This window comes from Giraffa tippelskirchi, chromosome 11 (assembly GCF_054371585.1).
Source record: "Giraffa tippelskirchi isolate mGirTip1 chromosome 11, T2T-mGirTip1v1.2.pri, whole genome shotgun sequence".
Taxonomy (NCBI): domain Eukaryota; kingdom Metazoa; phylum Chordata; class Mammalia; order Artiodactyla; family Giraffidae; genus Giraffa; species Giraffa tippelskirchi.
In genome coordinates, this window is record NC_137285.1 from 91,888,356 (window position 1) to 91,914,048 (window position 25,693).

The 25,693-nt window shown below is 46.0% G+C and overlaps 1 protein-coding gene across 17 annotated transcripts in view; it reads right to left on the reverse strand.

Moving 5' to 3' along the window:
• The window catches only part of AMOTL1 (angiomotin like 1), a 197,865-nt gene that overhangs the window by 58,809 nt on the left and 113,363 nt on the right, over positions 1-25,693 (reverse strand). For 14 of the 17 annotated variants that reach the window (XM_081543192.1, XM_081543193.1, XM_081543194.1 and 11 more), the window contains 3 exons: positions 25,330-25,476; positions 20,347-21,274; positions 2,861-3,152 (listed from right to left, as the gene is read on the reverse strand). In XM_081543192.1, the coding sequence (XP_081399318.1) occupies positions 2,861-3,152; positions 20,347-21,274; positions 25,330-25,476 (1,367 nt within the window). Of the gene's footprint in view, positions 1-2,860; positions 3,153-20,346; positions 21,275-25,329; positions 25,597-25,693 lie in introns of those variants that run through there. The other 3 variants (XM_081543201.1, XM_081543202.1, XM_081543203.1) reach the window with 2 other exon arrangements.

A 25,693-nucleotide genomic window follows, 5' to 3' on the forward strand; every position in this document is an offset into this window, starting at 1 on the left:
AATGGACGTTCCTGCCAACACAGGGTGGCCACATCCTACGACGCGGCACCACCCAAAATGGGGTCTTCATGCCCGAGGAGTACAGTCACCTCACTGGACAAGCCTCTCCCCAGACCTGAGGCTCAAATAAGAGACACAGCTACAGAGACACAAGGAGCAGTGAGGCCTGGACTCGGGAACACAAGCCTTGAACTGCCCAGTCACGATTTCACGCCGCTCTTGTGTCTCCTGGTCCTAGTTGCTGAGGAGAGCTACCGAACTAGTGCTGAATATGGCTTGTATCCATCAAAATCTGGGTTTTCAAACCGACAATTTCAATTAGATACACGACTAATTAGTGATTAATGAAATGTGATATTTACAGAACCATTCACAACATTCAAGGGATTGAAGGAGTTTTGGGTTTCAGAAGGGGTATAGCTTTTGATTTTTCCCCTTTTCCAGAAGTTACCAAAATGCTTTTGGCCGTGAAACTTAAGGATCATATCCGGGCAGGGAAATTGAGTCCCTGAGAGGCTGATTTTGGTTTTCAAAAACAGAAATGGTCATAGACATCAAGAAAGAGGTGTGTTACAGGCCAATAAAAATACGTCTTAATTAAAAAAAAACGTCAATGAAGAATAAGGAGAATTCCCAGTTTCTGCATCTTCCCTGTAACTGTTCAAAAATATTCATGGAAAAGAGGGAGAAGGACACTCAGCCCTCAGGAGAGATTGCATGGCTCCTGGACACATCTGCCACTGGGCTTCCTCAGAGAGAGAGAGAGAGAGAGAAAAAAAAAACGACTGACTTCCCAGGAAGTGCTGAGGTGGCCTGTCCCAATTTCAGCCTGGACTAGGAAAGAAGCTGCACTGGGAGTCGTCAGAGGCAAGCCGAGGCCTGAGCATGACTTCCAGGCAAAGCCAGGAGCCCGCACACGCGCTAAGGCGGGGCTGGGCCCAGGGCGGAGGCCGCCGTCTTTGGGCGGCCCACCGGTCCCCGCCCCTCACGTTCCCCTCCAGTGAAGGCGGTCAGACTTCTCCGAGCCAGGCCTGGTCTTGACTTCGGGGAGCTCCAGACCCTCGCCACGGAAGCTCCACTAAAACATGCTGGGACAGATCCCGTCTGTGAACGGTTGCATCATCCCACCGACTGCACCCAGCCCACGGCTGCCCGCCCTCGGGGGAACCAGAGGGGCTGACGGCTCTGACACCTGCACCAGCAGAAAGGCCAGGCTTTACGGCAAGGTCCACACTGAGCAGTGACCACTGTGGGCCAGCCAGGAGCAAGTCCTGGCATAGGGAACCAAAGGGCAATGCTGCTGTGCTCAGGGGGGTTTACATTCCCACCTTTTCTCTTTACAAAAGCTCCCACCTGCCCAGGGCAGAGCATGCCCCTAGACTCTTAGGTGATGGCCCTGACCACACAGGCCACTTTGTCCCCAGAAAGGAAACTCCGGTGCCCTGTGGTTCTGCTGCCTGAAACCATCCTATGACTTTTGTCCCTCACCTGCAGGGCCTTTCTACCTGCAGCTTTTCAGGTGATGGTGTGTGGGTCATCGTGAAATCACTGCCTGTAACAGTTCACTCTCGCTAGATGTCTCCCTGTTGACTTTGGGTCTGGGCATAAAGCCCTAAGAATGAAGGCTACCGGCTACCGTGCGTCCTCATGTTGCCATGACAAAGACACGGCTGGAATTATGCAGCATCTCCCCACCTGCTGAGTCACAAGCAGAAGGAGAGCATGCAGGAACTCTCACTCTGCCCTCGGGGCTGAGGCATCACTGATTTTTGCAGAGATCGGCTAGTGAAACCAGCACAGCAATCACCAGGCTCCTGTGTAAGAATCAGATGTAAAGGAAGAACCTGCGCCTCTCAGCTTACTGCTCCGTATCCCTCTCGATGTCCCCTCTCCCACACTGTCCCTTTGCGGAGATGCTGCTTAGCCACTGAGTCCTTGTCCAGGGGCACCTCTCCTGTCTCTCCTGTCTCTCCTGTAGCCCCTTGACATTCTACTGCAGGTTTAGCTTGGGTGACTCCCCACCCCCCACCCGCTTTTTTTACATAATCACAATAGTAAAAGATGTTTATCAGTTTTCACAATCAATAGCCAGACAAAAAATACAAGATAATTACACCTGCAAGCCATAATGGGAACATGATTAACCTAACAATATAAAATAATTACCATTTGGCAGGGGGGCTCAGGCAGAGTGATGAGGTAAGTGAGAGTACATTCATGCACAGGTTTTCATCTGCTCAGCCAGCCTATATTTTTTGGTTGGTGCATTTAATCCATTTATGTTTAAGGTAATTATCGATATGTATTATCCCATTACTGTTTTCTTAGCTGTTTTGGGTTTATTTTCTGTCGTTAGGTCTTTTTCTTCTCTCATTTCCTGCCTAGAGAAATTCCTTTAGCATTGGCTATAAAGCTGGTTTGGTGGTGCTGAATTCTCTTAACTTTTGCTTGTCTGGAAAGCTTTTGATTTCTCCATCAAATCTGAAGGAGTGACTCTCCCTCTTTTGGACGATAAGCTCCTCCAAGGGAGGCACCCTGGCATATTTATTTTTGTCTTCCTAAAGCCTTACATGGTGCCTGGCATAAAAAGGTGTTGAATTAAACACTGACCAGTGAGTCAGTGAATCAGCCCCCTTGAGACGTCCTAAGGAACTATGTGCATTTCAGAGAACCTTCCCTCTGGCCTCATCTCGTGCTGTTCCTGCCGTCTGGGCTTTGTGTCCACTTGCTTTCTCCCACTTGATCTGCTCCTCTCAGTCTTGCCTTGGGTCCCGCGCCTTGGGTCCCGCTCGCCCCCATCCGTCTACCTGGAATACCGAGAACCTTCCCCCCCACGCCCCGTCCCGGGGAAGCCCCCTACCTTGTGGAGCTTGTCGGCGTTGTCATAGTAACCCTGAAGCTCCTGGTGCAGCACGCGGTTCTCCTCCGTGAGGATCTCCACCATCTGCTGGGCTCGCTCCACGATCGCGAACGCGTCCGGGCCAAGCTGCTGGCTGGGGGAGGCGGCGGGCGGGGGCGGCGCGGCCCCCAGAGTCATGGGAGGTGCGAGCGGCAGGGGCACGGAGTGCAGCGGCCCACTGACCGAGGAGTTCTGCGAGGACACCGGGCTGTGCTGCTGCGCCGTGGACGGGAAAGGAAGCTGGCATGGGCGGCTGCAAGGGAACAGAGCGGGAGTCAGAGCCCAGGGCCACAGGCTGGGGGGCAGGGGCGGGGAGGAAAACCCTCAGCACAGGCACTGGGTCCCCACCCACAGTGATGCCGGGGGTCAGCATCAAGGGCAGGGTCCAAGCTGGGCTAACTGATGCAGCTTCAGCCCTCCACCCCACAGATACTCAGCACTCTCCCTCTGAATCTGCACTGCTCTGGTCATCGGGGAAACAGTGTACCAGACAGACAAGGTCCTTCCCTGCTCTCCTGAAGCTTAGGTTCTTGGAGAGACAGAGATGGGCACACCAGCAAATGATGAACATGCAAAGCTGGGTATTGAAAAGCAATGACACCTCTCCAAGAATCAACCTGAGGGACAGGCACAGGGAACCACTGAGTGGCCAGTTCATACAGAGGGGTCAGGGAAATGGTCTCTGAGAAGCGGACGCCTGAGCTGAAGTCTGTTGACAGACATGGAGTAAAAAGTGGTTGGGGGCAGGGGGTGGAGAAGCAGGGAAAGTTTTCCAGGTAGATGGATCAGGGGCAAGCGGGACCTAAGGACTGAAAGGAGCAGATCAAGTGGAAGAAAGCAAGTGGACACAGAGCCCAGATGGCAAGAACAGCACGAGATGAGGCCAGAGGGATGGGCCAGAGCCTCTGGGAGACAAAGCCAGACCATCCCTTGGAGAGTGGAGGGGGCAAGGGAGGAGCTGTCTTCATGCGTGTAGGTGGGATGTATGTTGGCAAGGATGGACCAAAGGTGCCCAGTGAGGAAACCTGGGAAAGAATGAAGGCAAAAGGAGAAGGGGGTGACAAAAGATAAGATGGTCAGATAGCATCACCAACTCTGTGGACGTAAATTAGAGCAAACTCCAGGAGACAGTGCTGGACACAGGAGCAAGCTGCCATCCACGGGATCACAAAGAGACAGATATGACCTAATGACTGAACGACAACAACAGCCAGGTTAAGAAAAACACAGATGTCCCTTGATGGTTCAAATTCTGGTACTAGTTTCTTTATCTGAACCCATGAATTTTCATCTCCAATCTCCCCTCCCGAAGGCTCCTCACCTCCTGATTCTGTTAACTGGTTTCATAAGAATCACTGTATTTTCTTCCAGCCTAAGCCAAGGGCTCCTAACAACAACGCTACAGGATGAACAGCAAAGACAGTCTTGGCATCTAGTTCTCCAACCATGACTATCTCTCATCTGCAGACTTGGGGAAACTGGTGTTCTTGTTTACCCTTTCAACCTTTAGGTCTCAGTCTGGGAACTGGGGTGCGAAGAATTATCAGCAACCCCCAAATCACTGACTTCCTTATATCAAAGGGTTGAGATCCTTCTAGTCCGTAACAGTTTCCTGTGTTACCTCCGTTCCCTGTGATTCTCTGAGGCCACATCTCTCAGAGCTACCTCCCTTTATCCTCAGAGGTCATCTGACCTTCTATTTCCTTTTAGGTATATTCACTGCAGTGTTTTTGGACCGTGTCAGCCTCCATATCTCTCACTGTGCAAGTGTATTAAGAGCATTAAGCATCCTCTGAAAGCTGATTTCTGCAGCTAAACGTCAAACTCTAGAAGAAAGGGTGTCACCTTAGCCCTCCCTACATGGAGATGCAAACACCCCTAAAAATGACCTCAGAAGAAACCCAGGGATCCCTCCAGAGTGACTAACACAGGCTCTCTTCTGCTAACCAACATCAGAGGGCTCCACCGGGCTCCCAAGCTAGTTTCCAACTAGATCTCCTTACGGTTTTGATCTAGGAGCTCATCCCTTTCATGTTAAAATAGCTGGGATCTAAGTTCCCTGAGTCAAAGTAGGGAACCATGGAGCTCAAGGTGGTTCTTTACTCCTTAAGGGCCTCAGATTTCAGAAAGGAGTGCTGGGGGTGGGGAGGTGTAAACCCTTCCCTTTCCCTCCCTTTCCACACCTACGATTACTATCTGACCTCATTAGAAATAAAGCATTTCTGCATTTTGATGAATCTGTGCCCCTTCTACACTGAAGTATATGTGAATGTGTTGTCCCGTGTGCATGAGGATGTCTGTGTGTATGAGGTCCAACTCCACAGTGAGAGTGAAATGCCCTTGGCTGCCTTTCACAACGCCCAACTTTCACCCCCATCACAGGGATTCCTATCAGTTGTGGACCCAAAACACCACAGGTCCTTTGTGAGTAAGTGCATTCCTGCAGCCTGGCTGAATTCTACAGTGTATTTTTCATGCCAAGAGGTTACCTTGACAAGAGACAAAATATCACAAATTACACTGCCTCGATCCAAAGGCAGACACCCATTCCCATCTCCAAGTTCTCCCTTCCCACTTCATCCAATGCAAGCAACAAGCATGGTGAGTCTCTTCAGAGCTGAGGTGGCACAAAAGAAGCATCAGGGCCCCAACAGGGCTTGCCCTCTGACCCTTCAGGCAGGGGCTTCGGGGTGGGGCTTCTACCTTTTGACATTTAGTGGGCTCTGGCATTTGGAACTCACAGTCAAGGATGGGCCTATCGGTCATCTTCCGTTATATAACAAAAAGGAAGTTTTCATAATGCCAGCCTAAGTCATCCATGATGGTGACTGGAGCCACCTGAGTAGCAATGCAGGAAAAAGGTTCTTGCCAAGTTCAGGGACAGAAAGAATAGGTTTTTCAAAATGGGAAGTCTGTTATTATAAACAGAGAACACTGGCTTCACAAAAGAACCAGTTACACATTCAAAAATACACATTCAAGAGGCACGGTATTACAACGGACAATGTGTAGCCAGGAGAGCAAACCACTGTTCCTTGGCTCCCTACTCAGCCACTGGGGCGGGTGGGCTCAAAGGTCTGTACAAGGCAGATCTGGCTGAGAGTAAATGAGGGGAAAAGAATGGGGGCGGGGGGGCAGGATACAGGAAAATGTCACACACCATCAGACCAGTGCTGTGAATCAAGATATCCTCTGCTTCCAAAGATAATGCTACTGATCGGCCACCATCAGGATAAAGACTTCTTTGCAATGGGGACACAGAGAAAAAAGAAAAAGAGGAGATGGGAACCAATATTTATTGAGAAACTACCTTGTACAGAATTCTATGCTGTGCTGTGCTTAGTCGCTCAGTGGTGTCCGACTCTTTACGACCCAATGGACTTAGGCTGCCAGATTCCCCTGGCCATGGGAATTCTCCAGGCAAGAATACTGGAGTGGGTAGCCATGCCCTCCTCCAGAGGATCTTCCTGACCCAGGAGCTAAACCAGAGTCTTATGCATTGCAGGCAGATTCTTTACCAGCTGAGCTAGCAGGGAAGCCCAGAATTCTATGCCACAATCATCTATTTGAGTATAGCTTACTTCCTCTGTTGGGGTTTCCCTGGTGGCTCAGATGGTAAAGAATCTGCCTGCAACATGGGAGACCTGGGTTTGATTGTTGGGTCGGGAACATCCGCTGAAGAAGGGAATGGCTACCCACTCCAGTATTCTTGCCTGGAGAATTCCCATGGACAGAGGAGCCTGATGGGCTACAGTCCATAGGGTCACAAAAAGTCGGACACAGCTAAGTGACTAACACTTTCACTTACTTCCTTTATTAGAATGTGAAGGCAGAGAGGTATGTTACTTGACATCATGTGTCTCAGTATCCTGGGACCATACCACCACTTGGCTTATTGTTAAAGGACTTAAGGAGTTAATATGGACAAAGCTGGGCAAAAATTAAGCACTGGACAAATGCTAGCTATTATTACTATAATTATAATTAGTATCATCTGTATCTCATAAAAGGCTGAGCACTAAAGAATTGATACTTTTGAACTGTGGTGCTGCTGAAGACTCTTGAGAGTCCCTTGGACTGCAAGGAGATCCAACCAATCAATCCTAAAGGAAATCAACCTTGAATATTCACTGGAATGACTGATGCTGAAGCTGAAGCTCCAATACTTTGGCCACCTGATGTGAAGAGCTGACTCACTGGAAAAGACCCTGATGCTGGGGAAGATTGAGGGCAAAAGGAGAAGCGGGTGACAGAGGATGAGATGGTTGGATGGCATCACCGACTCAATGGATGTGAATTTGAGCAAAGTCCAGGAGACAGTGGAGGACACAGGAGTCTGACATGCTGCAGTAAAGAGTAGGACACGACTCAGTGACTGGACAACAACAACCCAGAGCCTAGCCCTGAGTGTGGCTTTCATGAGAAGTCCAATATTTTTTTTCTGTTATGGCTAACATTTATTGGGCACTTTTTACTCCAGCCACTATAGTATGCACTGCTACCCACATCATCTCACCTTGACCTTCATAACTGCCTTATAAAATAGGCATCACTATCAAGTCTCTGTTTTTAGATGAGAAAACAAGGCATGAGACAGTAAGTAACCTGCAAAACAGAACAGAGATGAACTGAAGCGAAGTGAAGTCGCTCAGTCGTGTCCGACTCTTTGTGACCCCATGGACTGTAGCCCACCAGGCTCCTCCGTCCATGGGATTTTCCAGGCAAGAACACTGGAGTGGGTTGCCAATTCCTTCTCCAGGAGATCTTCCCGACCCCAGGATTGAACCCGGGTCTCCCGCATTGTAGGCAGACACTTTACCGTCTGAGCCACCAGGGAAGAACAGAGGTAACAGAAACATAAAGAAGATCCAAGCACAGGCTTTTGGATTCCAGAGCCTGCAGCTCACTTGTTCCCTGAACAGCGCAGGGGAACACAGGGAGGACAGGCAGGCGCCCTGTGACTTCTGCTGCGAGGTCCCCGTGGCTCAGTCTGAGTGACCACCATGTCCCTGACTCACACCCTAGCGAAAGCATCAGAGCTTTCCGTAGGTTCGAGCCGCTGCCTCAGGGGAAGCACGAAGGCTAGAAACCTGCCCCTGTGTTGTTCTCTTGGACTGTTACTTACCTTCAATGTACTGTCTTTCACAGCTTAATGTCTCTTCTACAGAAGCATTCAACTAACACTATTAAGGGTCTACACCATCTGCCAGGCAGCGCAGCTCATCACCTTGCTTTGTCCTCACACACACCAAGGCAGGACCACCACCAGTTCTGCTCCTTTGTCACGGAATTGGATTAATAGTGGAACACCGAAGAAAGGGATCATCCCCCTTCTGCCACCGATCTGACAATTAAATACATCTGAGCAGGGCTGAAAAAGCCTCTTCGCCCCAAGTCCACAGTGAGGCATTAGAAACAAGAATCAAGGAGCATTTAAAGAACCACATCTGGGATTTCCCTGGTGGTCCAGTGGTTAAGACTTCGCCTTCCAATGCAGAGGGTGAAGGTTTGATCCCTGGTCAGGGAACTAAGATTCCACATGCCTCATGACCAGAAAAATCAAAACATAAACCAGAAGCAACATTGTAACTGATTCAATACAGACCTTAAAAATGATTTACATCAAAAAAATTTTAATAAAAAAACAAAGAGCCACATCTATGATTCAAAATAGGGTCATACAGGGAATATACATGGGCTGATCTTCCATCATTAATGATTTGGACCATGACTTTAAAAATGATCCACATCAAAAAAATTTTAATAAAAAAACAATGAGCCACATCTATGATTCAAAATAGGGTCATACAGGGAATACATATGGGCTGATTTTTCATCATCAATGACTTGGGACTGTGACACATAGCCTGACCCCAGAATCTGCACTCATTTCTTGCTTCCTAATTTACAACCCTGCCCGACTCACAAGCCTGACAACCTACCACCACTGGCCTATGTCATGTTTTTGTTCTCTTGAATTTTTATTTAAATATCATTTAATTTTTCATGCATTATTACTCTTCCTAATAATTAGCATGCATGTTTTCTGAGGGTAGAAAATTATGACTTACACTAAATTGGTACTCAGTACATTTTTGTCAATTGATTTGGCCCCAGAGCCCAACAGCAAGTTAGGAGGTTATATATGCTTTATGAACTTCAACATTATTTTATTAAGGAAGAGACCTCTGATATTTATATTTGATATGGATAATATAGTTAGAATCTCCAGTCATGACACTGCCAATATAATAACACAGCTCCATGTCGCTTCCTTTCTCATACACAAAATGCAGCTCAAGACTGAAGTGATAATGTAATTTGGATTAGGGAAGCAAGATCATTGGGGACAGCTACTACTCAACAGTCCATTTGCTTCTCTCTGCACATAACAAGCCTTCATATATAAGCTTGTTTACATATTCTCTTAAAAAAAATTTTTTTTTGGCCATGCCTCACAGCATGTCAGATCCCCAACTAGGGATCAAACCCACGACCCCTGCATTGGAAGCGCAGAGTCTTAACCACTGAACTACCAGGGAAGTTCCCATAAATAAGTTTGTTTAAACATTTGTATTTACATTACACCTAAATCTGTAATGTACTAAATGTGCCATGAATAGCACTTTACCTGCACTGTCATTTCATTCTCACAAGCTTGGACATTCCCTGCTCTCACAACATATATCATTATTCTGTTTTAAAAGTATGCAAACTAAAGCTCAGAGGATTAACAAACTAGAGATCTCAGTCTTTACAAAGCAAAACAATGGGCTGTGAACTGGGGGTTGGAACTCACATACCTCCGCCACACCAGGGCTAGCACCAGGGCTAGCGCCCTATGCTGGCACAAGACAGCAGTTTTCCTTAATATGGGACGCTTTTCTCTGCTTCCTTCTAGCCATGCAACCATGGGCAAGCTTTTAATTTCTTCTTCACCTTTAAATGGTGATAATGATAGTATCTACTTCACAGAGTTGTTATGAGAATTAAATGAGATCATGTATACAAAGCACTGTACACAGTGTCTGTCATTGGGAAAGTACTTAATAACTGCTAGCCTCTGTTATTGTTACTACACTGATAATGAGTGTCAGGAGAAAAGCTAAGGATAACGCACCCTTGGATGTCCCTTCCTCTTAAAACACTCTGTGTGGAGAATCCCAGTCCCTAACACTAAAGCTTCAACCTGGAAACAAAGCAAATGCTAGCCTAGCACCATAGAAGCTTCCATTTCTGAAGAGATTTCTTGCAATGCAAGGCAGAACAAGAGTATCATGTCAAGGTGATGCACATGCGTGTCGGGACACTCTCTCTTGAACACAGATCCTCACTTTCTTCTAGGCCTGTACTGTTCAAAACACCAGCCACAAACCACATGTGGTTACTGAACACCTGAAATGTCTCATCTGAGCTGAGATGCGCACGAAGTATAAAAGGCACATCAAAACTTGAAGACAGTACAAAAAAGTTAAAATATCTCAGCAATAGTTTTTTATGTTGATAACCTGTTGAAGTGATAATACTTCAGATATAATGGGTTAAATAAAACATGTATCTAAATGTATGCTTTAAAATGGATTAACTAACAGTATGGAAGTTTCTTAAAAAAACTAAAAATACAGTTACCGTATGATCCAACAATCCTACTCCTGAGCATATATCCAGTAAAGACAAAAGCCAATTTGAAGACAGACACACCTCAACGTTCATAGCAACACTACTTACGACAGCCAAGACACAGAAGCAACCCAAGTGTCCATCCCCAGGTGAAGGGATAAAGAGGATGTGATAAGCGTACATAGTTGAACATTACTCCCCCATAAAAAGAAAGCAATGCCACTTCCAGCAATCTCCAGGATGGACCTAGAGATTCTCATACTAAGAGAAGTAAGTCAGACAAACACAAATATATGATATCGCCTGTATCTGGAATCTTAAAAAAAGGAAACAAATGACCTGACTGACCAAACAGAAGTAAACTCACAGACATAGAAAACAGACTTACGGTTGCCAAAGTGGGGAGGTGTTGGGGGTGGTGGTGGATAAATTAGGAGTTTGGAATTAGCAGATACAAACTACTGTACATAAAACAGATAACAAAGTCTTACGGTATAGCACAGGGAACAATATTCAATAACAGAAAAAAAATTTAATGTATTAAGTTTAATGTATAAATGAATCACTTTGCTTTATAGCAGAAAGTAACACAAACAACATTGTAAATTAACTATATGCAGTTTTTAAAAATGGTTAACTAAAACACATTTTAAAATTAATTTCACCCATTTCTTTTAACTTTATAAAAATGTGGCTGTGAGAGAATTTTTAATTAGATATCTGACCCACATTATATTTCTTTTTTAAAGGATGTCAATGTCTTTATTTTTTTAATTTAGCATTTTAAATTTTTTAATTCTTATTGGAGTATAGCTGACTTACAATGTCATGTTAGTTTCTGCTGTACAGCAAAGTAAATCAGTTACACACACAGGCACGCACACACACACACACATCTAAAAAAGAGTGGAGATATACATATATATAATACATATATATCTCCACTCTTTTCTAGATTCTTATCCCATATAGGTCATTACAGAGCACTGAGTAGAGTTCCCTGTGCTATACAGCAGGTCCTTACTAGTTATCTATTTTATACATAGTGGCGTCTGTATGTCAATTCCAGTCTTCCAATTTATCCCTCCCCCCTCTCTCAACAGTATATTTCCATTGTTCAGCACTGCTCTAGTCCACGCTACATGTATACCAAAAGACTTCATTTTGGAGACAATTGCAGAATTCAGTGAGCAACAAAGCAATTCACACAAACAGACCAGTAGTCCCCACTCTAGCCCTAGATCTCCAAGCATCAATGGTGATCAACAATCTGTATTCAAAATACTAAACTATATGTTTTGGGGGCTTCCCAGGTGGCTCAGTAGTAAAGAATCCGCCTCCCAATACATGAGGCACAGGTTCTGTCCCTGGGATGGGAAGATCCCCTGGAGGAGAAAATGGCAACCCACTCCGGTATTCTTGCCTGGAAAACCCCATGGACAGAAGAAGAGCCTGGCAGGCTCCAGTCCATGGGTTACAAAAGAGTAGGACATGACTTAGTGACTAAACAACAACAACAACAATATGTTTATCTACAATTAGGCCATCGTGCTAACATTTAATATGGCTGTGTGATCGACAAAAGTTGTCCAAAACATAACAGGAAAAGACATCAATGGATAAACAGATGAAGGATGTGATCAAGTAATTCAAAAGAACAAATATGCAAACAGCTAAATAAATTTCCCAAAGCAAAGTTATTAATAGACAACTAAAATCAAAACAACTTTTTTCAATTTATCATATTAACAATCAGTTCAATGAATGTTTACTGAGCACCAAATCAAAGATTCTTTAAAATTCTCTAGACATGATACATATTAGGACTTCGCTTGAGTAAAACATTACAGAAAAATGACTAGAAGGCACTATGACAAAAGACAGAATGACTGTCTCCAGATGACAAATTCATGTAATTTTTTTTTCACTCTTCCTACTTTTCTATTCTTTATGTAATTTCTACAATGAACATGGGTGGCTAGTCAAAAAGTTCTGCACTAATATATATGTTCATCATAGAAAGACATATATTAGCCACAAGGGCTTCCCTCATGGTTCAGCTGGTAAAGAATCTGCCTGCAATGTGGGAGACTGGGGTTCGATCCCTGGGTTGGGAAGATCCCCTGGAGAAGGGAAAGGCTACCCACTCCAGCGTTCTGGCCTGGAAAATTCCATGGCATACAGTCCATGGGGTCAAAAAGAGTTGGACACAACTGAGTGACTTTCACTTGTAGAAAAATTAGAGATAAGCCAAAAATCAGCACTGTTATTTTAATAATCAGAGGAAGTAAACAAGATAAAAGAATTTAAAAATGAGATGAAAATAACAAATGGCTTCTTGGCTGTGAAGAGGTTCAAATTTTAAGACTTCCCTCTCAGTAAAAATACCTCTTATTTACCTAGAGGTTTCCAACTTAGAGTATTTTCTTATACTTTCTGATTGTGAAACCAACAGTGAACAGAGTATTTAAGAGTGCTTTTGGCTGGATAATGGAACTGCAGGTAATTTCTATTTCCCTTCTTTACCTAATGTTTTAGAGAGTGGGGAAGTGGAAGTGGGAGTTATCTATATTACTAGATTTTTGATAATGAAAGTGTTTCATTGGTGTAAGGAAGAAAATCAGTTACTTTTAGGAAACATCAGCTATAACAAATTGCAGATATGGAAACTGAGGCTCTGAGAACTTAAGCAATTTGCTACGAAGTGGAAGAGCCAGGACTTAAAACCCCTCAAATCTTCTTTTCCCAAACCCACAGCCTTCCCACCTGGACCCCTTTGGTGGTTCGACACGGGACTCTTAAGTGTTCAGACTGAGACTAGACTCTTGGGTAAACTAAGATCCGAACTATTATAGGCAGGATGCAAATGGATGATCCTCTTGTTTGGAGAAGCCATGCATTTAATGCATTGCAGCTAGAGTTGTGTTACATTTCCTGAGAAAGCAACCTAAACTTGACCCCAGCCTTTTGAAATTCCCACACCACAGAGCCACTCCTCACAATAAACAGGGCATTTTACTTGGCTCATCCAGCCACAATTCAGCTTAAAAATTGTACAAACTCGTAAATTTTAATGCTGGTATTCAAAACACATGTTTAGCTAGTGGAATTTTAAAAAACACTCCCTGGCCTCATTTCTGTTCAGAGCAATGCATGGTGGTTAAGCTTTGGGTCTGGCTCACCTTTTAATGCCACATAGCAATTCATTTTCGTTAACTATCTAAACTGCAGATCAGCACTTTGGAAACACTCACTCCGAAAATCCCCCTTCCTCCTCCAGCCATTTCCAACTCAGGGTGAGAGGGGGCCACCAAACATTCTCTGTTGTACTGTACAGCCCATTTGAGACCTCACACCCACCCAGAGTGAGAGCTGCTCTTCAGCCCGAATCTTCACGCTTGTTCAAATGGTAAACTGGATTCTGGCTGCACTGCTGGGTCGGCGTGGGTTCCTGGCAAGAGGCACAGTTTCTCTCTAATTGGCCACATGGGCTCCAGGGCTCTGTCCTCTTTGCTCTCTCCCTCCTCCCTGCACTGTCTGACACGTTCCCAGGGAGCATGGGGCTTCCCTGGTGGCTCAGATAGTGAAGAATCCACCTGCAATGCAGGAGACCCAGGAGCCATGCCTGGGTCGGGAAGATCCCCTGGAGGAGGGCATTGCAACCCACTCCAGTATTCTTGCCTGGAGAATCCCAGGGACGGAGGAGCCTGGTGGGCTACAGTCCATGGGGCTGCAGAAAGTTGGACACAACTGAAGCACCCGAGCACCAGAGAGCATCAGGAACTTTGACTCTGTGCTAAATAAAACCAAACCAGGAGATTTTTCTAGAGGAAAATTCATAGTGAATTTTCTAAGGAAAACAGGCATGATTTGGGAGGCTGAGCACACCACAGGGTCCTTCCATGAATGCAGGAGACCAGAAGCTGATGGCAAGGATGGCTGGCCTGTGAAGAGATGAAGCAAGCGTGTTCTGGGGGACCCATGGCACCCCTGGCTCTGACGTCATTTCTCTTTTTTTAATATTTATTTGGGGGATCTTTGTTGTGGCATTTGGAGTCTTTAGTTGCAGCATGCAAACTTAGCTATGGTGTGTGAGGTCTAGTTCCCGAGTATTCATTCGTGCCTTCACTTCGGTTAATGGGACAGACCAGTTAATCCTAAAGAAAATCAATCCTGAATATTCATTGGAAGGACTGATTCTGAGGCTCCAATAACTTTGGCCACCTGATGTGAAGAACCGACTCATCTGAAAAGACCCTGGTGCTGGGAAAGATTGAAGGCAGGAGGAGAAGGGGATGACAGACGACGAGATGGTTGGATGGCATCACCGACTCAATGGACATGAGTTTAAGCAAGCTCCAGGAGTTGGTGATGGACAGGGAAGCCTGGCGTGCTGCAGGCCATGGGGTCACAAAGAGTCGGACACGACTGAGCGACTGAACAACAACAACAATAAAAACAATGGTACAGACTGTGTAAGCCAAGTCATGACTTCTGGAGGTGCTCTGTTTCCCCAAAAATGTGTCAGAGTTAATGCTTCCTTTTCTTTTTTTTAAAGCTTAATTCTCCATAGAACAACCTGTCCAATTCTCACCTGGTCCTCATTTATGCCCATTTCCACTTTTAGGAGAAGGAAAAGGAAGAATGGGGCAGGACAGAGCTGGCCTGTACCCGTGGCTGCCTCACCGTCCCTGGAGGCCCCCACCAGGCCCCTCAGCAGCGCCAGGTCGCCTGAGCCCTTCCCCAGCCTCACTAGCTTCCTCACAAAAAAGGCCAAGGTTTGGCCACCTGATGCGAAGAGCTGACTCATTTGAAAAGACCCTGATGCTGGGAAAGATTGAGGGCAGGAGAAGGGACGACAGAGGATGAGATGGTTGGGTGGCATCACCGACTCAATGGCCATGAGTTTGAGGAAACTCCGGGAGTTGGTGATGGACAGGGAGGCCTGGCATGCTGCGGTTCATGGGGTTGCAAAGAGTCAGACACGACTGAGCGACTGAACTGAACTGATAAAAGTCAAGGAGGCCTTGACCGGTGGCCTCTCCACGGGGTTTCCCACAAGAAGAGACCATAACCTGCCAAACATCTCCCATGGTCAGTGGATCAAAGCAGGTGAGAGAATTCGTAAGCTATGGTAAATCAGCAATGAAGGCCAGAACTCCAGATTCTTCCTCATCCTAAGCTCTGTGCTCTTCAGACTTTTCCATCTCTAGACAAAAAGCAGTGAAGTCTTGACAGCGTATGATGGGTGGGATGAGAGCGCTGAATATCCACAACATACTGAGCCCATCTTTGCAGCTCGAGGCCAGAACATGAGCCCAGTGATTGCAGACAAAGGCCTCCCTGACTCAAGGGTCATCCACCATGCACTGACCCAACAGCCATCACCATTAATGACAAACTGGTAACCTGTTAAGCACAAAGGAAGGTGACAGTGAAGTTAACGGGAGACCTGCCCTTCTGTGGGCTTCCCAGGTGGCTGATTGGGAAAGAACCCGCCTGCCATTGCAAAAGCCGCCAGAGGCACGAGTTCGATCCCTGGGTCAGGAAGGTCCCCTGCAGGAGGGCATGGCAACCCACCACAGTATTCTTGCCTGGAGAATCCCATGGACAGAGGAGCCTGGCGGACTGCAGTTCACAGGGCTGCAGAGTTGGAAATGGCTGAGCACGCATGCAACGGCTCTTCTTTTGGGTCAAAGAGAACTTGAACATCACACCGTGCTGAGCTTCAGATCCAGCCCTTGGAGCTCAGGCCACAGTAAATGTGTCTGAAGCAGGGCTGGTGTGGAGGCAACTCTGTTTACCCTGCTGGCCAAAGGCTGCCCTGGGGGAGCCACGCTGGCGAGCTGCGGCCATGCTCACAAAGGCACCTTGTAGCTCTGGGACTGAGCCTCAATGGTCTGTCTGTTACATCTTCTAGGGCATTTTGATGTGTCATGTGGACCCAGCTGCCAAGCCCGGCAACCAGCTCAAATCCTTCAGACATTTCTTCTTCTTTCTGACGTCATCACATCGAAACACGTGACACCGTCCACAAATACCTGGGCAGCCCTCCAGGAATAGCTTCCTCCTCCCCCTTCCTGTCTTCCACTCACAGCATACCTACTGCCAAATGACAAAAAGCAGCCAGACCCCTTTATGCCCTGCCACGTAACAAAGAATAAAGCCCAAGAGAAGAAAGGAGACTGGGGATATTTCCCCTTTCGATCAAGCTCTAGGCACAGAGTTAAATGATTAAGAAAAAAAAAAAAAGTGAACTATCACAACCCAAACTCTGATATGATTCTGCAATCAGTACCATGGATTATATAACTCTGGCAAATCAATGTGCTAATAACCAGAGGTTTGAAGATATATTTTTCCTCTTCAAACCTGATAGCTTTTAAATTTCAATTTCTCCGTGGCTTAAGGAATCATAAAAGGGTGAGAACAAGCGCTCTCCTAGGCTGCGCTTGGATACCCCAGAGGGGTCACACGGTGTCCGCTGCATCCTGCTGTCAGGGCCCTGCAGTCGGTACATTGCTTCAAAACTGCCACTGCCACCAAAGTCAGGGAAACGTGTCAGCAGCTGCCAAGTGAGGGACAGGCCAACCAGCCAGCTCACTCTCTCTGCCAAGGCCCAGTCTCTCTCTTTTCAGAAGACGTACAGCCAAAGTAAACCCTGCACCCAGCCATTGGGGTCACTCGGGAAAATCTCAGCTCATTTGATTTAGAATCTGATAAACAGTAATTAGCCTCCAATATGTATGGCAAAAACCACCACAACATTGTAAATAAAATAAAAAACTTAATTAATTAATTAAAAAAAAAGAGAAGGGCATCAGGGAGTCCTTGAACACACACACACACACAAAGAATCTGATAAATAAAGCCTCTGCTGAGAATGAAGACATACCCATAACAGGCAGTGACCCACTTGTCTTCTCTTATGCTCCACACTCTCCCCAAGCAGAGCAAGCTCAGAAATATCTAAACTCTAGCAATTTCCAAATGGGTATCTCCAGAGCCAACTTTTCTCCTGAGAGTTTGCTTTCCAACTGCCTTATTTCCAACAGTGTCCATATCTAATCAATCATTAAATGATGTCAACTCTATTTCCCTTAGCATATAATGCTCCTCTATACCTATGGCCTCAAAGCTGGGTTACCCTTATCAAGTCTTATCTGACACAACTGAACCCGTCTCTAGTGGTCCTCATGGCCTCTAGGTTCCCCTGCCTCTAATTCATCCTTTGCTGCCATTAAAATCAGCCTAGTAAACATCAACACAGTCTTTACTGAAAAACACTGGTTCTTGCAATTGTTTATGGATAAATTCTAAACTCCTTAGTATGATACTCAAAGATCTTCATCAACTGATCTCAATTTCCTTGTCCAAACACACTTTCTGCCACTTCCTACCCTGCCATGGCTCTGTAAGACTGCAGCTCATGCCAGACAAAACCTCCTAAGCTTTGGTCTGAAGAAATGGCCTTTCCCCTGCATAGTACCTCCTGCTACTTCACCTCTACCCCACAGCTCTTATTTATTCTTCAAGACCCAACTCAAACGTCACCTCCTCCATGCAGCTCTCCCCAAGCCCTTCAGCTGTGAGTCATACCACTCTCTCCGGTTCCTGAATGCTCTTTGCACCTTTCTATCCTAAAACAGCACCCTGCAGCCCAAAGATCTGTTCAGATGCTGGCTTCCCTGAGACAATGCTGGGAGGATCTTGAGGGTGGAAACTGTATCTTTATCTGTGAACTGAGTACAGGGCTGCACAGACTACACACATGGTAAGTTTTGTTGAATCTATCAGTTGGAGGAATTAGGACGATGGAGGGAAATGGTTTTAGAGTTAGGATACCTGAGCCTCACTCCATCTGCCTCAGAGTTGAGTACTGCAGGAGTTGAGTTTCTCATCTCTTGAATAAACAGAGCTTCTTCCCTGGTGGCTCAAACGGTAAAAGAATCTGCTTGCAATGCAGGAGACCCGGGTTCGATCCCTGGGTTGGGAAGATCCCCTGGAGGAGGGTTGCTGCTGCTGCTGTGTCGCATCAGTCATGTCCAACTCTGTGCGACCCCATAGGCGGCAGCCCACCAGGCTCCCCCATCCCTGGGATTCTCCAGGCAAGAATACTGGAGTGGGTTGCCATTTCCTTCTCCAACGCATGAAAGTGAAAAGTGAAAGTGAAATCGCTCAGTCGTGTCTGACTGCTAGCGACCCCATGGACTGCAGCCTACCAGACTCCTCCGTCCATGGGATTTTCCAGGCAAGAGTACTGGAGTGGGTTGCCATTGCCTTCTCCATGGAGGAGGGCATGGCTACCCAATCCAGTATTCTTGTCTGGAGAATCCCATGGACAGGGGAGCCTGGTGGGCTACAGTCCACAGGGTCACAGAGTTGGACATGACTGAGCGACTAACACTTTCACTTTTCTGTTGAATAAAGGGGTGAGGCTATATGATTTCTACATCCCTTTAGCTCCTCTGTTCTAGAATTCAGACTACATTTTCCTTTAAAATCTACAATGAAGAAAGACTCTATAAAACCCCATGGTAATAATATGTTCCAGGAGCTTGGACAGTCTCCACAAAGCCAGCCAGGAAAACTGCTGCTCCTCTAGACCACTGGGCTGAGCTCCCCAGGGACAGCCCACAACGGAGGCTCCGCCCCTAGACTCAGAAATCCCCACCCGCCTTCTGGGATACCTGGAGAAAATCCCCAGTTGACTTCTATTCTGTTTCACTCTATATATTTTGGCCAAAACGCTGCTTACTAAATATTGTGCACAGACAAAAAAAAAAAAACAACTGATGACAAAAACCTAGTATGCCTTGAAAATAATGAGTGCTAAAACCATGAGTCAAACCACTAGGCTTACTGTGGAAACAGTATGAAGGTTTCTCAAAAAACTAAAAACAGAACTACCATATGACCCAGCAATTCCACTTCTGGGTATATATCTGAGAAAAATAAAAACATTAGTTCAGAAAGACACATGCATCTCAGTATTCACAGCAGCATTTTAGGTGGCTCAGTGGTAAAGAATCTGCCTGCTAATGCAGGAGACACAGGTTTGATCCCTGTGTCGGGAAGATCTCCTGGAGAAAAATATGGCAACCCACTACAATATTCTTGCCTGGAAAAATCCATGGACGGAGGAGCCTGGCGGGATACAGTCCATGGGGTTGCAAAGAGTTGGACATGACTGAGCAGCTGAGCACGCACGCGTGCAAAAGTGTTCAAAGGGGCATAGATCAAGAATCGTGTATTCACAGATGATGCAACTTCACAGAAGACAGGGAAGCAACACAAATATCATCAACTGATCAATGGATGAAGGAGATGCGGTAGATGCACATAATGGAATACCACTCAGTCATATCAAAGAATGAAGGTTTGCCATTTGCAGCAACACAGATGTACTTGGAGGGCAATCTGCTAACTGAAATAGGTCAGACCGAGAAAGATAAATACTGTTTGATATCACTAATATGTGGAATCTAAAAAATACAACAAACTAGTAAATGTGATATAAAAGAAGCAGACTCAGGCATACAGAGAACAAACGAGTGGTGTCCAGTGGGGAGAAGGGAAGGAGGAGGGGCAATGTAGGGGCAGGGGATTAAGACGAACAAACTGTTAGGTATAAAATAGGCTACAAGGATACACTGTGAGACATGGGGAATATAGCCAATATTTTATAATAACTATAGACAGGGCATAATCTTTAAAAATTATGCATCGCTCTATTGTACATCTGAAAAATAGTAATAATATTATATATCAACTATACTTCAATTAAAAGAATAAAAATTTTTAAATCCTCCAGGCTCGATCCTCACCTCGTTACCCCGTACTCTGGGGGTGGCTGGTACCTCAGGACGGCCACTTCTGTCCTCGCAGGCTGGGGCGCAGGGTAAGGCTTGACCATGTCGTGGAGCAGCGCCGGATGCTGGTCGCCGTAGAACAGTCCATGCTCCTGGGTCTTGCTGACCGGGGACACCATCTGCTTGGTCTTGAAGGGGTACTCAGGTGGAGGACCTCGGGGGTCCAGCATCTTGGCTGCAGGCTGGGCTGGGGAGGGCCCCCCTCCTGCCTTGAACGCCTTTCCGTTGCCGGGGCCAGGGAGGTGCTGCTTAGCGCCATTCCTCTCCAGCGACAGCTGCATGATCCTCTCGCTGAGAGAGCGGACGTGGCCCTGCTTGAGCTCCTTCAGGGCCTCATCCTTGTGCGCCTGCCCGCTGTTGGCGCGGCTCACCGTTGGCCTGCCCTCAGTCCGGGCCTTCTGACTGGCGCCCCCGGCCACGTAGTAGCTGTGGCCCACGGCCCCCGGCTGCTGTGGCGGCGGCGGCGGCTGCTGTCCGCGGAAGAACTGGGACTGCGCCTTGGCCTCCTCATATGTGGGCAGCTCCTCATTGTTCTGCTGGGGCTGCGCGGACCGCACCTGTTTCTCCATCACCGTGTTGTCCACCTGGTGTTCCTGACCCTGCGGTTCCTGGCGTGCTGACTGGTAGACCATTTGTGGGTCTTCTTGTGCGAGGTTTTCCGTGGAAGAAAAGTTGTTGGTGGGGTGGGCTGGCCCTGCACTCCCTGTGGCCTGGTGCTGAATGGCCAGCAAGTTCATGTTCTCGGTCGGGGTGCCATAGCGCAGTTGCTCCTGGATCAGCCGCTGTAACACTGTTCCAGCTGCCGCATCCTCGGAACCTCTCATCTCCACCTCTGGGATCCTCGGGAAGTTCGGGGGGTGGAAGTTACAGAGAGGATCCTCAACTGCAAGATCCAACATGGGAAAAACGTGTCAGGCTGTTCTATATAGGTCTCGGGGTATATTGTGAATAATGACCTTTCTAATGATAGAGGTGTTTAGAGCTCCAACGCCCTGTCACCCCCGTGGACCCTGCAGTTGTCGCGGGAGCGTCTCTCCGCCTCAGTGTGCCTCTCCCACTCTCCCTCCCCTCACCTCCTGCTTCCTTCTAGACCTTGCTCAGGCCTCCAAGCTCTCCCTTTAAGCTCTCCACTGACCCCTTCTCTTCATCATATAAACAGTCTTCTCCATCTTGAAAAAAAAAAATACAAACCAAAATCAGAACCAATAAAAGAGGAACCACCTTCTCACAGCCCAGTGTAAACCTCTAGGTGTCCCTGGGCACCTCCTCTCCCTTCTCTGCTAACTGTCCTCAGAAAGCCACCGCCACTTGCCGTCTCCACGTTCCAAATGCTGCAGCCACGGCCCGCCCAACTGCTCCGAGAGTTCAAGTTCCAGCAACACACGAAGAACATAGAGTTCCCACACATGCTAGCTCTCTCTGGCCTCCAGGACTTTGTCCCCATTCATCCCTCTGCCTGGAAAGACGCATCTCACCACACCTTTCTTGGAAAAGTCCTAGATGTGCTTTGAGTGATGGCTCCAAAGCTACCTTCTAAGTAAAACCCTTCCTGCTGCACCCCAGCAGGCTTGAGCCCTCCATCTCCAACGTCCAGGCTCTGTTGTTATATACTCCATACAGCGATCATCACAGTTGTTTAGTCACTAAGTTGTGTCAGATGGCACTTAGTTATGTACACAAGACTTTGAACATCTTAAAGGCAGAGATCGTGGCTCCTCATCTGGGTCTCCCTAGCATACAACTCTACGGTTTTTCCAGTAGTCATGTATGGATGTGAGAGCTGGACCACACAGAAGGCTGAGCACTGAAGAATTGATGCTTTTGAACTGTGGTGCTGGAGAAGACTCCTGAGAGTCCCTTGGACTGCAAGGAGATCAAACCAGTTACTCCTGAAGGAAATCAACCCTGAATATTCAATGAAAAAACTGATGCTGAAGCTGAAGCTCCAATACTTTGGCCACCTGATTTGAGGAGCTGACTCATTGGAAAAGACCCTGATGCTGGGCAAGATTGAGGGCAGGAGGAGAAGGGGATGACAGAGGATGAGATGGTTGGATAGTATCACAGACTCAGTGGGCATTCATTTGAGCAAATGCTGGGAGATGGTAGAGGACAAGGAAGCCTGGTGTGCTATAGTCTATGGGTTTGCAAAGACTTGGACACGACTTAGCAACTGAACCACAACAAGCAACCTAGTGTCTGCATGTGATGGGTGTCAACATTTAACCAGTAAAAGAGTACCATGAAACATATAATTTACACCTTTTCACAACAGTACTAAGAAGGAGTGTATTGAGGATATTTATAGCGATAGGCTAGTAAACATTCAACTACTTACTACTGACAAGACTCTGAGCAAATCACTTGCTATCTTTGGGCTCAAAATCCTCACCTGTAAATGGAGGGAGCTGAGCGAGCCCATCTCTAAGTAGCCTTCAGCCCTACAATTCCAAGCAGTGATGGTTCTGTGTTTTTATATATATGAAGGACACATCATTTCCCCCCAAACCGTCTCTCTTCCCCAAAGTTGCCTTTTTTTTGATAAATGGCATCCTTATCTATGATCAAAGAGTCATCCAGATACAAAGTGCAGATACAATTTTGACCCTTTTGTTTCCTTTGCTCCCTACATTTAAAAAAAAAAAAATTTTTTTTTAATTGTTGAATTGTAGAAGTACTTTATTCATTTATATATCTATGTATTTGGCCACACCGCATGACATGTGGGATCTTAGTTCCCCAACCAGGGGTCAAATCCATGTCCCCGGCATTGGAAGCACGGAGTCGGAACCACTGGACTGCCAGGGAAGTCGCCTTTGCTCCCTACATTTAATCAAGTGCCAAGCTAGGTTTTCAGTCTACAGTAAAAGAAGAAAAAAATGAAGGTGGTGTGATACTCTTACAAGATATACAAATACACACATAATCACCATATACATGTGTATATACCTAGATACACATAAACTGAGTTTACTACCTTCTTTTAGCAGGGGCTGCTATCAAGGACTACACTCCTCTTACACTTTTTGGTATTAAAATATGAGAAAAGGTGACAGTAGATGACATTTTGAGTGTCTATAACAGCAAAGACTGCAGCCCCAGCTTCTATGCCCTCAACCATTCCCCGGGTTCCAGCTCCCCTAACCAGTTGCTAAATGTCCTCAACAGCCTAACATCTGGCCTTGTCTCTGACCTTTTCTTTCAATCAACAGTGTATTTTTACCTGTCTTCCGCTACTAGAATTCTTTAGCACCAGGGAACAGACAGCCTTATCTTATCACATGCTGTGAACCCGGTGCCTAGAACACTACCATGATACACAAAAGGCATTCAGGAAAGAACTGGTGGAGGGCAGGAGATATCTTAGAAGTTTGGGATTAACATATACACACTACTATATATGAAATCAGTAAACAACAAGGACCAACTGTATAGCACAGGGAACTATATTTGATATCTTGTAATAATCTATAATGGAAAAAAATCTGAAAAATAATTGACACATACAGGTATATAGATATAACTGAATCACTTCGCTATACACTTGAAATTAGCACAGCATTGTAAATTAACTATACTTCAATTAAAAAAATAGTTTAAAAAAAGCGAAAGAATTGCTGAGTACAGAACTCTACAGACTGGTTCCTGAAGCTCACCTCTGATCTACCTCTTCTAACCTCAGGCAACTACTTGGCTTCTCTGAACCTCTCTCTCCTCTGGTCAGGCTACATATCTACTTCACAGGATGGTATGTGGAGTAAATTCAAACTGACTGCTCATTTTCAGAGAACGTGCAGAGTAACTGAGATATAAACCCGAAGTTCAACAATAAGAACTTTGCAACAACAAAAACAGACCACCGAAAGTCTACCCAAGATGAACTGCTGAATAACTGTACTAAGTGATACACAATCCTAGGAAAGCAATTAACAGCGTGGGTTGAGTTGAGTCATCACTCACTCCACAAATACCAGCAGGCAACCTGTGATATTCGGGCATTCTGACAGATGCTGGGTTAGGAGAGTAAAGAAGATAGTTCTTACCCTCAGGGCTTGATGAACAAGCAAATTCAAATAAAAAAAAATCAACATTCTAAAACAAAATGGATAAAAACTCAAATAAAAACATATTTCCAAAGGAAAATGATTTTGGGGGTGAATAATAAAAGGAATGAGGTCTCATTAGGCACAGAAACTACTGAATCTCCTTTTCATGTGCACATCTGGCAAGAACCTTAAGATCCTTCTTTAATGTGGTTTTGAAGATTCCTTCATGGTGTAACCAATCTCATAAACCCTTAAAAATAGGCAGGAAATTTTTACAAAGGAAGCGGTTCCTTCCGAATATAGTTTAGGATTTCTCTGAATTTCTTAATTACCTGCAAAAAGAGGTATAAATGAAAGTAGAGAAAAAAAGAAATGAAAGATTCTAGGAAAGAGTACAAAAGAACATTTAGGAATTAGAGAAAAATTAGGCACTCAATGGTATAATTCTGAAGTCCCTACATACTCAGGAACTCTCTCTGTTGAATGAGTCACATATTATAATAAATAGTCTATTAACAGCAGCGGTAAAGAATCTGCCTGCAATGCAAGAGCCATAGGAGACAAAGGTTTGATCCCTGGGTCAGGAAGATTCCCTGCAGGAGGGCATGGCAACCCACTCCAGTATTCTTGCCTGAAGAATCTCATGGACAGAAGAGCCTGGCCTGCTACAGTCCATAGGGTTGCAAAGAGTTGGACGCTGCTGAAGCAACTTAGCATGCACGCAAGCACAATGTTAAGCAAACATTAAAAATAAGGCACCTACCAATAAAGAAACAACCAGTAATCCAATATGTTGCTTTTTAAAAAGAGGAGAGAGAAAAAATTATGCAGAAGAGTGAAAAACATAAAATCATTCCGCTTTTCCAAAATGAGTGCCAGTGAAAGAACTTACCAACTTTTTCTCTGATACTACTGTTTGCCTCCACTGTCAAAGATGCTTCATGCCTCCCAGGATAGAGCTGAAAGTCTGAGAAAAAGTAGCTGGGGTCTTCCAGAATCTGGATGGGACTGCTGGGGCTGTAACAGGCTGGAGGGGGACCTGGGGGCAGAGAGCAAAGTGCACCTTAGTGTCAATGAAGCCCTCCTCGCCATGTGACTCACACCAGCCATTCTCCCCCACTCATTTCCACTGGCAGGGGCAGCTGTGTCTTTTTGACTCATAAAATTCCAAAGTAACTATTCAGAATCATCACAAGTCTGGCACCCACCATAATGACCCGTGAGGTCATAATCATAACTTTCAAGACACACTGAGC